The sequence below is a fragment of the Mustela nivalis genome, assembly GCF_964662115.1.
Source record: "Mustela nivalis genome assembly, chromosome: 5".
NCBI lineage: Eukaryota > Metazoa > Chordata > Mammalia > Carnivora > Mustelidae > Mustela > Mustela nivalis.
In genome coordinates this window covers 78,040,285-78,055,147 of record NC_139024.1, presented here as the reverse complement: position 1 = coordinate 78,055,147, position 14,863 = coordinate 78,040,285, and the positions used below count along the sequence as shown (strand labels likewise).

The window sequence follows — 14,863 nt, the reverse complement described above, 5'->3', positions numbered from 1 at the left end:
TAAAAATATCTTTGCCAGTATATAGCAAATTAGTATAAGGCAAATAATAAAAACTAGAGTCATCCACAGATGGCTGGAGCCCATCTAGAAGCCTAAGTCTACTAGTCTACTAAGTCTACTAGTACTTATACTTTGCAACCAATACAGCCTAATCAATTCAGTGGGTTAGCATAACTAATGAGTCAGGCTTGTTCACCTGAACATTTCCTTATTATATTAGGCATTTATTATATAGTCTATTATTTTCACATTAAATACCTTTCTTAAAAAAAAAAAAAAAAAAAACTTTTGCCTGGAATACTTTCCTTCTCTCCTATATTCACTTTTTTAAAAACCTTTCTATTCCCCATCTAGTATTTTAATAGTCTGCCTTTCTTATTAGAATTGGTTCTTTCAGAGAAAAGTATAAGTCTTAATCTCTTCTTTATTTCATGGGAATATAGAGAAATAAATGCCTAACTTGCCAAGGAAGAACCAGGACAAATTTTTGGAGAAAAAAAAAAATTATACTCCGAATTTTTCACGTAGACCAAGACTTCCCGGGGTGAGGGTAAAGTATGTAAAAGTAAGAAAATATTATAATCTTATCAAGAAATGCAAATGATCTGTTATACCTGAAATACATGGGAAAAATAGGTAAGATACAACATAAAAGTTAATAAATTTCAGACTTTTTAACTATACATTTATCTAGCAAGCAACAAGCAAGAAAGCATTGTGATGGCTTTAATGACAATGCAGAGGACAGGCCAGAGAGGTGAAATACTGGAAAAAATAAAATTATTTCAATATTCCAAGTAAGGGATTATCAGAGTTTAAACAAAATAAGCAGCAGTAGGGATTAAAAGACATACATGGATTTTAGAGCTACATAGGAGAATAAGTCTACAGGGCTTAATTATAAATGGAATGAAGAAAACGGGGAAGAAGTCTAGATTTGAGAGCTTGAAGAAGTGGAGAAGAGAAAAAAAAAAAGGAAAGAAAAGAAAGAAAATGAAAAGAAAAAGAAAAACCTGACAAACCAAAAACTATTGTTTTGAAAACTGAGTTTGATTTTCTCAGGGAGTAATTCAAAAAGTGTTTAGCAGGCATCTAAAAACAAATCTGGAGTTGAAGAGATCTAAATTTAGAAGTTAACTATACATCTAATCTTTGAAACTGGAGGAAATCATCTAGGAAAAACTCCCTTCTGAAAGAAAAGAGTGAACTAGGTCGTGAATCACTGAAGACAGCATGGACCTGGAAGGGGGAGCCCTCATAGGTGACAGAGAAAGAATGGTTAGAAAGCGAGAGTGAAAAATACATAGGAATGTAGGAAAGCCATATAAACAATTTTAGAAGTTGTCTATTTTGTTAATAATCAGGTAGATAATAGTCTGAAAAGTGGTCACTAGTTATAGGTGTAGGAAGTTACAAGCAACAGCAATCAAAGCAGCATAAATACTGTGCTGGAGGTAATATCAAAATGCAGTGTTTTGAAACATGACAGAGTAGAGGGAACCAGGACAACAACGGCAGTCTTCCATTATTAAAAGCTTATCATTAAAAAGATCGGATATTAGGTGGTAGCCAGAGATGTGCGTCAGATGATCAAGAGCTTCTCTCATCCTATAATACAGATTCAGGCATATTTACAGATAAAGGAAAGAAGCTACAAGAAGACAAAAGATGCAAGCAAAGACAAACAATGGCATGGAAACAAAATCCAAGAGCACATTTCTCAACTCTGGCATAAGGTTCATATTTCATGTTACTATTGACATTATGGCATTCTATTATATTAAACTGTATTAGGAATTCTGTTGGTTCTTCGCTACTTATCTTCCCAAGTCTAACCATAAAATCAAAATTACAGACCCTTAATTTCCTAGAATTCCATACTTTGTAGCACATTCACATAAATGCTTAATGTTTTCTGAATGAACAAAGAATAATGACTACATGATGGGATTAACAGTTGCCCAGACTATAGACGGGCGGGGCTAGGAGATGAAAACAGTAAAAACACTACAAAACAGAGACATGGAAAGGCAAAATCTTTAGCCTATTAAGACTCAAGTCATTCCCCCTGAAGCTTAAGTCATAGAAATGTACAGATAGCCATGCTACTAGTGGTATCAACTCCGCCTCCTGTTAAAGGTCTGACCTTGATCAATCCACTTCTTTCAGCATCAATTGTAAGGATTACATTATATAATTAAAGGAACAGGCCAATGTAAAAAATCAATATTAAAATAGCAAATAAATAAATAAATAAAAGAACAGGCCATACAAACTGTAAAGAGATATAAACATATTATTCTGGTGGGGAGGTTAGGGGGTAGGAAAGGAATAAATGAAACAAGATGGGATCAGGAGGGAAACAAACCATAAAAGACACTTAATCTCGGAGGAGTCAAGATGGCGGAGAAGTAGCAGGCTGAGACAACTTCAGCTAGCAGGAGATCACCTACATAGCTTCTCTAAAGATTGCAAACACCTGCAAATCCATCGGCAGATCGAAGAGAAGAAGAACAGCAATTCTGGAAACAGAAAAACAACCACTTTCTGAAAGGTAGGACTGGCAGAGACGTGAATCCAAAGCAACGGGAAGATAGACCCCGGGGGGAGGCATCGGCTCCCGGCAAGCGGCGGAGCAACGGAGCACAAAATCAGGACTTTTAAAAGTCTGTTCTGCTGACGGACATCGCTCCAGAGGCTAAATCGGGGCGAGGCCCACGCGAGGTCAGCGTGGCCTCAGGTCCCGCAGGATCACAGAAGGATCGGAGGTGTCTGAGTGTCGCAGAGCTTGCGGGTATTGGAACAGGAAAACCGGATACAGAGACAGAGCCAACAGTAAGCTCATAGCTCGGTGTTACCTTGAACCAGCCACAGGCTCGGTGAGCTCAGAGCACGGCCGGAGGTCAGGGAGACGGGAGTAACTGGGCGCTGTTCTTTGAGGGCGCACTGAGGAGTGGGGCCCCGGGCTCTCGCTCCTCCAGGCCGGAGACCAGGAGGCCGCCATTTGTATTCCATTCCTCCAGAACTCTACAGAAAACGCTCAGGGAACAAAAGCTCCTGAAAGCAAACCCGAGCGGATTACTCAGCCCTGAGTAAGGGCAGTGCAATTCCGCCTGGGGCAAAGACACTTGAGAATCACTACACCAGGCCCCTCCCCCAGAAGATAACAAGAAATCCAGCCAAGACCAAGTTCACCTACCAAGGAGTGCAGTTTCAATACCAAGGAGAGCAGCAGAATTACAGAGGAGGAGAAAGCAAAGCGTGGAACTCATGGCGTTATCCCTATAATTTTTTTTAGTCTTGCAGTTAATTTAATTTTTTTCTTTTTCTTTTTTTTTCTCTCACCTTCTGGTAAAATTTTTTTTAACTTTTACCCTTTTATTTTTTAACGTTTTTTAACTAGTTTATGTAATATATATATTTTTTATTTTTTAAATGTTTCTTTATTTGTTTTCTTTTTTTTTAACTAGTTTCTTTTTTTTCTTTTTCTTTTTTTTTTTTTTTTCGTTCTTCCTTTTTGAACCTCTTTTTATCCCCTTTCTCCCCCCTCACGACTTGGGATCTCTTCTGATTTGGTTAAAGCATATTTTCCTGGGGTTGTTCCCACCCTTTTAGTATTTTACTTGCTCCTTCATATACTCTTATCTGGACAAAATGACAAGACGGAAAAATTCACCACAAAAAAAAAAAGAACAAGAGGCAGTACCAAAGGCTAGGGACCTAATCAACACAGACATTGGTAATATGTCAGATCTAGACTTCAGAATGACAATTCTCAAGGTTCTAGCCGGGCTCGAAAAAGGCATGGAAGATATTAGAGAAACCCTCTCAGGAGATATAAAAGCCCTTTCTGGAGAAATAAAAGAACTAAAATCTAACCAAGTTGAAATCAAAAAAGCTATTAATGAGGTGCAATCAAAAATGGAGGCTCTCACTGCTAGGATAAATGAGGCAGAAGAAAGAATTAGTGATATAGAAGACCAAATGACAGAGAATAAAAAATCTGAGCAAAAGAGGGACAAACAGATACTGGACCATGAGGGGAGAATTCGAGAGATAAGTGACACCATAAGACAAAACAACATTAGAATAATTGGGATTCCAGAAGAAGAAGAAAGAGAGAGGGGAGCAGAAGGTGTACTGGAGAGAATTATTGGGGAAAATTTCCCCAATATGGCAAAGGGAACGAGCATCAAAATTCAGGAGGTTCAGAGAACGCCCCTCAAAATCAATAAGAATAGGCCCACACCCCGTCACCTAATAGTAAATTTACAAGTCGAAGTGATAAAGAGAAAATCCTGAAAGCAGCCCGGGAAAAGAAGTCTGTAACATACAATGGTAAAAATATTAGATTGGCAGCTGACTTATCCACAGAGACCTGGCAGGCCAGAAAGAGCTGTCATGATATTTTCAGAGCACTAAACGAGAAAAACATGCAGCCAAGAATACTATATCCAGCTAGGCTATCATTGAAAATAGAAGGAGAGATTAAAAGCTTCCAGGACAAACAAAAACTGAAAGAATTTGCAAACACCAAACCAACTCTACAGGAAATATTGAAAGGGGTCCTCTAAGCAAAGAGAGAGCCTACAAGTGGTAGATTAGAAAGGAACAGAGACCATATACAGTAACAGTCACCTTACAGGCAATATAATGGCACTAAATTCATATCTCTCAATAGTTACCCTGAATGTGAATGGGCTAAATGCCCCTGTCAAAAGACACAGGGTATCAGAATGGACAAAAAAACAAAACCCATCTATATGTTGCCTCCAAGAAACTCATTTTAAGCCCGAAGACACCTCCAGATTTAAAGTGACGGGGTGGAAAAGGATTTACCATGCTAATGGACATCAGAAGAAAGCAGGATTGGCAATCCTTATATCAGATCAATTAGATTTTAAGCCAAAGACTATAATAAGGGATAAGAAAGGACACTATATCATACTCAAAGGATCTGTCCAACAAGAAGATCTAACAATTTTAAATATCTATTCCCCCAACGGAGGAGCAGCCAACTATATAAACCAATTAATAACAAAATCAAAGAAACATATCAACAATAATACAATAATAGTAGGGGACTTTAACACTCCCCTCACTGAAATGGACAGATCATCCAAGCAAAAGATCAGCAAGGAAATAAAGGCCTTAAACGACACACTGGACCAGATGGACATCACAGATATATTCAGAACATTTCATCCCAAAGCAACAGAATACACATTCTTCTCTAGTGCACATGGAACATTCTCCAGAATAGATCACATCCTCGGTACTAAATCAGGACTCAACTGGTATCAAAAGATTGGGATCATTCCCTGCATATTTTCAGACCACAGTGCTCTAAAGCTAGAACTCAATCACAAAAGGAAGTTTGGAAAGAACCCAAATACATGGAGACTAAACCGCATCCTTCTAAAGAACGAATGGGTCAACCGGGAAATTAAAGAAGAATTGAAAAAAATCATGGAAACAAATGATAATGAAAATACAACAGTTCAAAATCTGTGGGACCCAACAAAGGCAGTCCTGAGAGGAAAATATAGAGCAGTACAAGCCTTTCTCAAGAAACAAGAAAGGTCTCAAATACACAACCTAACCCTACACCTAAAGGAGCTGGAGAAAGAACAATAAGAAACCCTAAGCCCGGCAGGAGAAGAGAAATCATAAAGATCAGAGCAGAAATCCATGAATAGAAACCAAAAAAACAATAGAAAAAATCAACGAAACTAGGAGCTGGTTCTTTGAAAGAATTAATAAAATTGATAAACCCCTGGCCCGACTTATCAAAAAAAAAAAGAGAAAGGACCCAAATAACTAAAATCATGAATGAAAGAGGAGAGATCACAACTAACACCAAAGAAATACAAACTATTATAAGAACATACTATGAGCAACTCTATGCCAACAAATTTGACAATCTGGAAGAAATGGATGCATTCCTAGAAACATATAAACTACCACAACTGAACCAGGAAGAAATAGAAAGCCTGAACAGACCCATAACCAGTAAGGAGATTCAAACAGTCATTAAAAATCTCCAAACAAACAAAAGCCCAAGGTCAGACGGCTTCCCGGGGAAATTCTACCAAACATTTAAAGAAGAACTAATTCCTATTTTCCTGAAACTGTTCCAAAAAATAGAAATGGAAGGAAAACTCCCAAACTCATTTTATGAGGCCAGCATCACCTTGATCCCAAAACCAGACAAGGATCCCATCAAAAAAGAGAGCTATAGACCAATATCCTTGATGAACACAGATGCGAAAATTCTCACCAAACAGTAGGATTTGGTGAGAATTCAACAGTACATTAAAAGGATTATTCACCACGACCAAGTGGGTTTTATTCCAGGGCTGCAAGGTTGGTTCAACATCCCCAAATCAGTCAATGTGATACAACACATCAATAAAAGAAAGAACAAGAACCATATGATACTCTCAATAGATGCTGAAAAAGCATTTGACAAAGTACAGCATTCCTTGCGGATCAAAACTCTTCAAAGTGTAGGGATAGAGGGCACATACCTCAATGTCATCAAAGCCATCTATGAAAAACCCACCGCAAATATCATTCTCAATGGAGAAAAACTGAAAGCTTTTCCGCTAAGGTCAGGAACACGGCAGGGGTGTCCATTATCACAACTGCTATTCAACATAGTACTAGAGGTCCTAGCCTCAGCAATCAGACAACAAAAGGAAATTAAAGGCATCCAAATCGGCAAAGAAGAAGTCAAATTATCACTCTTTGCAGATGATATGATACTATATGTGGAAAACCCAAAAGACTCCACTCCAAAACTGCTAGAACTTATACAGGAATTCAGTAAAGTGTCAGGATATAAAATCAATGTACAGAAATAAGTTGCATTTCTCTAAACCAACAACAAGACAGAAGAAGGAGAAATTAAGGAGTCAATCCCATTTACAATTGCACCCAAAACCGTAAGATACCTAGGAATAAACCTAACCAAAGAGGCACAGAATCTATACTCAGAAAATTATAAAGTACTCATGAAAGAAATTGAGGAAGACACAAAGAAATGGAAAAATGTTCCATGCTCCTGGATTGGAAGAATAAATATTGTGAAAATGTCTATGCTACCTAAAGCAATCTACACATTTAATGCAATTCCTATCAAAGTACCATCCATCTTTTTCAAAGAAATGGAACAAATAATGCTAAAATTTATATGGAACCAGAAAAGACCTCGAATAGCCAAAGGGATATTGAAAAAGAAAGCCAACGTTGGTGGCATCACAATTCCGGAATTCAAGCTCTATTACAAAGCTGTCATCATCAAGACAGCGTGGTACTGGCACAAAAACAGACACATAGATCAATGGAACAGAATAGAGAGCCCAGAAATAGACCCTCAACTCTACTGTCAACTAATCTTCGACAAAGCATGAAAGAATGTCCAATGGAAAAAAGACAGCCTCTTCAATAAATGATGCTGGGAAAATTGGACAGCCACATGCAGAAAAATGAAATTGGACCATTTCCTTACACCACACACGAAAATAGACTCAGAATGGATGAAGGACCTCAATGTGAGAAAGGAATCCATCAAACTCCTTGAGGAGAACACAGGCAGCAACCTCTTCGACCTCAGCCACAGCAACATCTTCCTAGGAACATCACCAAAGGCAAGGGAAGCAAGGGCAGAAATGAACTATTGGGATTTCATCAAGATCAAAAGCTTTTGCACAGCAAAGGAAACAGTGAACAAAATCAAAAGACAACTGACAGAATGGGAGAAGATATTTGCAAACGACATATCAGATAAAGGACTAGTGTCCAGAATCTATAAAGAACTTAGCAAACTCAACAGCCAAAGAACAAATAATCCAATCAAGAAATGGGCAGAGGACATGAACAGACATTTCTGCAAAGAAGACATCCGGATGGCCAACAGACACATGAAAAAGTGCTCCATATCACTCGGCATCAGGGAAATACAAATCAAAACCACAATGCGATATCACCTCACACCAGTCAGAATGGCTAAAATCAACAAGTCAGGAAATGACAGATGCTGGCGAGGATGCGGAGAAAGGGGAACCCTCCTACACTGTTGGTGGGAATGCAAGCTGGTGCAACCTCTCTGGAAAACAGCATGGAGGTTCCTCAAAATGTTGAAAATAGAACTGCCCTATGACCCAGCAATTGCACTATTGGGTATTTACCCTAAAGATACAAACGTAGTGATCCAAAGGGGCACGTGCACCTGAATGTTTATAGCAGCAATGTCCACAATAGCCAAACTATGGAAAGAACCTAGATGTCCATCAACAGATGAATGGATCAAGAAGATGTGGTATATATACACAATGGAATACTATGCAGCCATCAAAAGAAATGAAATCTTGCCATTTGCGACAACATGGATGGAACTAGAGCATATCATGCTTAGCGAAATAAGTCAAGCGGAGAAAGACAACTATCATATGATCTCCCTGATATGAGGAAGTGGTGATGCAACATGGGGGCTTAAGTGGGTAGGAGAAGAATCAATGAAACAAGATGGGATTGTGAGGGAAACAAACCATAAGTGACTCTTAATCTCACAAAACAAACTGAGGGTTGCTGGGGGGAGGGGGTTTGGGAGAAGGGGGTGGTATTATGGACATTGGGGAGGGTATGTGTTTTGGTGAGTGCTGTGAAGTGTGTAAACCTGGTGATTCACAGACCTGTACCCCTGGGGATAAAAATATATGTTTATAAAAAATAAAAAATTAAAAAAAAAAAAAAAGACAACTGACAGAATGGGAGAAGATATTTGCAAATGACATATCAGATAAAGGACTAGTGTCCAAAATCTATAAAGAACTTAGCAAACTCAACAGCCAAAGAACAAATAATCTAATCAAGAAATGGGCAGAGGACATGAACAGACATTTCTGCAAAGACGACATCCAGATGGCCAACAGACACATGAAAAAGTGCTCCATATCACTCGGCATCAGGGAAATACAAATCAAAACCACAATGAGATATCACCTCACACCAGTCAGAATGGCTAAAATCAACAAGTCAGGAAATGACAGATGCTGGCGAGGATGCAGAGAAAAGGGAACCCTCCTACACTGTTGATGGGAATGCAAGCTGGTGCAGCCACTCTGGAAAACAGCATGGAGGTTCCTCAAAATGTTGAAAATAGAACTGCCGTATGGCCCAGCAATTGCACTACTGGGTATTTACCCTAAAGACACAAACGTAGTGATCCAAAGGGGCATGTGCACCTGAATGTTTATAGCAGCAATGTCCACAATAGCCAAACTATGGAAAGAACCTAGATGTCCATCAACAGATGAATGGATCAAGAAGATGTGGTATATATATACACAATGGAATACTATGCAGCCATCAAAAGAAATGAAATCTTGCCATTTGTGACAACATGGATGGAACTAGAGCATATCATGCTTAGCGAAATAAGTCAAACGGAGAAAGACAACTATCATATGATCTCCCTGATATGAGGAAGTGGTGATGCAACATGGGGGCTTAAGTGGGTAGAAGAAGAATCAATGAAACAAGATGGGATTGGGAGGGATACAAACCATAAGTGACTCTTAATCTCATAAAACAAACTGAGGGTTGCTGGGGGAAGGGGGGTTGGGAGAAAGGGGGTGGGATTATGGACATTGGGGAGGGTGTGTGCTTTGGTGAGTGCTGTGAAGTGTGTAAACCTGGTGATACACAGACCTGTACCCCTGAGGATAAAATTATATGTTTATAAAAAAAATAAAATTAAAAAAAAAAAGACTCTTAATCTCACAAAACAAACTGAGGGTTGCTGGGGTCGGGGGAGGGTGGTTGGGTATGGACTTTCGGGAAGATATGTGCTGTGCTGAGTGCTGTGAAGTATGTAAACCTGGCGATTCACAGACCTGTACCCCTGGAGCTAATAATATATTATATGTTAATAAAAAATTTAAAAAAATAAAAAAATAAAAAATCCCATTCTGAACATATGTATTCTTTTTTCTAAAAAACTAGTTATTCACATAAAACAGAGCTGAATTCAGAAAAATAATGTAAAGGCTATAAAATTGCTATTAAAACAAAGAATAAACTCACAAGATTTATTAGATTTGCAAGACAACTACCTTAATAACTTCTCCAATCCTTATAATCATATCTTGGCCTGACTAGAAAAAACAATTATGGTATATGTATTTCCCCCCACATTGCCAATAACAAATAAATCAACTAACTACATAAACTAATATTTAACAGTAAATAAAAATCTATGTCAGCATAAAATACATTCATACATGGAAAGATGTTATAATAAATATTTCAAATACATTGAATTCAGAAATAAAGTCCCTTTGAATATTCCCTAATACCCAATTAGGAGACTCTCTTTCGTAAATACCAACCTTAGTTCCTTTCATTAAATTATGAATAGGCTGAAGAAGTGCCTCAATCACAGTGTTATTATATAAGCATTCGATTGCACATTGTTTTTGATCACACAGTATCCGAAGATCTTCAGTCACCATACTTGCAGGAGAGTAATTATCTGATAAACAAGTATTTTTAGAAATAAAAATTTTAAACATTAAGAACTTAATACATCTTATTTATGAGTAGCCATTGCCATTCTAAAAAGATCCAACAACAAAAAATAAATAAACAAATAAAAAGAGTAACAAGGTTAAATAGTTAAAAAAAAAAAAAATCACACAACTCAATGCCCAAAGGATGAGGTATTGTCAAATTATTACTTGAAACCTAAGGGAAGATCAATTAAGCTCAATATATCCTCATTTAATTTTTAAAAAGTAAACGACAAAATCTGAATGCTGAGAAACAACAGATCATTCACTGTTTCACATTGTCACTGATTAACAGTGAAGATGGGATTTGAAGCAAATTTACAACTTTTGTCCTCCCAGCAAACACTTACTTGTATTTGCTTTTTCTTTTTCTTAAAATAAATATTTGGGGCATTAGGGGGCTTAGTCAATAGGCATCTGACTCTTGATTTCTGCTCAGGTCATGATCTCAGGGTTATGAGACAGACCTCGCACCAGGCTCCATGCTCAGTGGGGAGTCTGCTTGAGATTTTCTCTCTCTCCTTCTGCCCCTCCCCCACAAATGTACTCTTTCTCAAATAAATACATAAATCTTTAAAAAAATATATGTATTCAAGTGTCCAGCCTAGTAGAAAATCAAAGCAAACCAAAAGGATGGCTAAAAAGGCAGAAGAGGTGAAACCTCCTTTTCTAATACACCACTATTGGTTATCACCATAAAACGGGTGAAATGAATGAGCATTGTAAAGACTTTCTTTTAAGATATATACAGGAAAACACAAATACAAATACATGTAACACAGGGAATAGTCACTAAAATAAGTAATATTTTTGGTTTTACAAACCAATATATTTTCAGGTTATTTAACCCAATCTACACACAAAATAGTACTTTACAAATCAGTAAGAAACCAAAAGTTGGCAGCTCAAGGTTGTAAGCTGTAATAGTAAAAGTAACATTAAAATTCATAATTTAGGTTATAATATTCTATAGTCCATGCACACTAAGACTTCAAGTCAATACTTGACAAAAAGAAAATGGAGAAGAAATGTTAAGTGATGTTTTTCTAACCAGTTCCAGACCCTGTTTACAATGAGAGATACTACTGCTTAGCATATGGCCATTCATTCGTTCATTCATTCATTCTTTTATCTACTATTGAGTGCCTAGTATGTGACAGACACTGTGCTAAGCACTATAAACAGAATTAACACACCAAAAAAATTAAAAAACAGTCCACTGACAAATAATTACACAGAGGAACATTTTTAACAAAGGAAGCACAGTATGTTATAGGAGCATATCTCAGGAGGACCTAGGTAAGCTACAGGTTTATACATGGAAATGCTGTAAAGGCAGAAAGAAGTTTGAGGGCCATTGTTAAGACTAATAAGCTGTTATAACTGCATAAAAAAGCATACCGGTTAATAGATGCATATAGCATTAATATATATGGCCCAAACTAATTTTTTTCTTTGACTCACTTGAATTCTTCCCAGAAGTTTGCCAGCTTTCCTATGGTAACACGCAGGTTTAGAACACTATGAGTCTATAGATTATGGGAGCATTTTGTTATTAAATTGTTTTACTTTGTAAACTTTCACTGATATTCAAAGGAAAAAGTGTAAGTTATCTTTTAAATGTTAATATTTTAAACCTCTTTATCCAGTCAACAGTTAAAGACTAAAAGTTATTACACCGATCATGATTTGTTTTTGTTTTTGCTTTATTCTGTAATAAGAGAAGATCTGAAGTTTTAGATGTGAGCTAAAACAAGCAGACTGATCAAAACATCAGGCAAGTATAAAGCACAGAAAACACAAGAAAGAACACAATAGTACCTATCAATCAAACCTATCTTAACAGCATTTCTTAAGAACATCTTGACCTTAAGAGCAACATTAAAATTCTCAGCAAAACTGATTCTACATAAAAAGGTAGTAAATTAGGAACAACTTAAAACATCAATGAACAAAATTAAATTTCATGGATTACTTCCAGGACCAATGTAATTTGTTATGAGTAGTACTGCATCTTAGGAAACCTCTTTACCCAACTAGGTCAGTCACCCAAAATGTCTAGACAATGGACTATTAAGTATTTTTAGATGATTTCTATTACACTATTTAAAATAGAAGCAGAATTACCTAAATGTGCAGCTGATGTCATCTTTGGACAACTTGGTGAGTAATAGATAAGTTGGGTGAACAGAACCAGAAGATCTGTAAGGGATACTAAATCTTTGAAAAGGAAAAAAGAAAAAGATTATTTTCTAGTACATACTTACAACTTAGAACTGAGCTTCCCATCCTCCTGAGTTTTCAGAGACTATGGTAAAATTAGGGAGAAGGGAGCTGGAACCCAAGACAGAAGACTCCAGGAAAACAAATTAGACATGGGGTGTTAAAGGGTGGCAGGAACAATAATGCAGTAGGTGCTACATACACGTGCAGCTTCACCACCTATGGTGGACCCATCACTTCATATAAACCTATGACAGGAAGATCTAGGAATCTCATCAGGACCATGAGTTTTTTAGAAACGATAAAATTCAGCTTCATACACTGTTCCAGCCAGCTTATCTATATAGAACTATAGAAGAGGAATCAAACTTTCCCTAGGAAATATTTTAGGCTCAATACCCAAACTGTTTCTGTTACAAATACTCAATTATGATGCTGTAAAGGAGCCACAGTTCACTTGCAAATGAACAAGTACCACGGTCTTCCAATAAGACTTTACACACCCCAAATTTTAATTTTATTCCACATGTGACAAAACAGTCTTGTAATTTTTTTCAATAATGAGCTCACTAGCCATACAAAACAGTACCAGATTTTGCCCCTCGGTTGTAATTTACCAATCCCTCCTGAAGAATCTTTTCATTACGATTCCAGTGAAAATACAGGTGAAGCTTAGAGGTAAATGTTGACTTCCGCTAATACAGTAGAACAAAGGCTCTCAAAACAGAGTTTTGAGATGATCTGTGACATTTGTCAGGCCAAAAGGTTGATACTAAAAGTCAACATAAACTGCTAAATTACAGATGATAGACATATAAACTTCAGTTCAATACTTGCAATAACATCACAAGTATTTATTAATCTATTTCTGAAAAGTTCAACAATATCTATAAAATGGAAGCTCTTTTCTGGAAAGTCCATTCTCTAAGTGCTCATTATGACTAGAATTATATCACCACAGGATATATAAGAACATAAAACGGTTCTTTTTTTTTTCTTTTTCTTTTTCTTTTTTTTTCTTTTTTTTTTTTTTTTAGCTCATAACCAGCATTAATGAGGAGAAAACCTTAAGTAAAACAACTAGAACACAATACAACAGTGTTCAGAATGAAGATACTCCATAATAGGATTGGCAAACTACAGCAATTATGGCCTAATTACCTAAGGCTCACAAGCTAAAAATGTTTTGTTTTATACTTTTAAAGGTGTGTAAAATGTGTCAAGGGTCCCCCAAACCATACCCAAATTCAGTGATTCACTAGGAGGATTCAACCTAGAGTTGTACTCACAGCTATGATATATCACAACAAAAGATACAAAGCAAAAGCATATGAGATAAGGTCCAGTTGCAAGCATTCAAGGGTCCTCTCCCAGCGGAGTCACACAAAACACAAAATACACTTAATTCTTCCAGCAACAAGCTGTGCCAACATATCTAAAATGTTGGTTACCAAGAAGCTTCTTAGAGACTCAGTACTCAAGCTTTTTACTGGAGGCTGATGACATAAGCACCATCTGCCTAGCACATACCAGGATTCCAGACTCCCAGGAGAAAAGCAAGTATTCGGTATAAACTACACTACGTGTATAAAACATTTAGGTAGACACAGTGAATCACTCTTTTAAGTTCTGGGAAGAGAGAGAAACCCAAGTTCCCAGATGCCAGCTAGTGAAACCTTGCAAGCAGGCCTTCCTAAGGACAGCAGTTTCAGACCAGCTGTGGTAACTCTTTTACAGACATGAGCACATGAATATACAAAAACACAGGATATGTAACAGAGACAGTATGTGGCCCACAAAACCAAAAATACTATTGACACATTAAAAAAAAAAGTTTGCTGGCTGCTAGACCAGCTATTCCTGGTATAACCTTAAAGTTTTAAGGGAGGCAAAAAAGTAACAGTGTGTGCTCAATTTTGATGGGGAAAACTTTAAAAATAAGAGTTAGGGGCACCTGGGTGGCTCAGTCATGGAGCCTCTGCCTTCTGCTCTTGGGCATGACACCAGAGTCCTGGGATCAAGCCTGGCATTGGGCTCCCTACTCAGCAGGAAGCCTGCTTCTTCCT

At 37.3% G+C, this 14,863-nt stretch overlaps 1 protein-coding gene across 2 annotated transcripts in view; it reads right to left on the bottom strand.

Moving 5' to 3' along the window:
• TBC1D32 (TBC1 domain family member 32) overlaps positions 1 to 14,863 on the bottom strand; it is a 248,907-nt gene that overhangs the window by 193,430 nt on the left and 40,614 nt on the right. For both annotated transcript variants that reach the window (XM_082730010.1, XM_082730011.1), the window contains exons 14-15: positions 12,702 to 12,794; positions 10,395 to 10,537 (exon numbers count right to left, since the gene is read on the bottom strand). In XM_082730010.1, the coding sequence (XP_082586136.1) occupies positions 10,395 to 10,537; positions 12,702 to 12,794 (236 nt within the window). The remainder of the gene's footprint in view (positions 1 to 10,394; positions 10,538 to 12,701; positions 12,795 to 14,863) is intronic.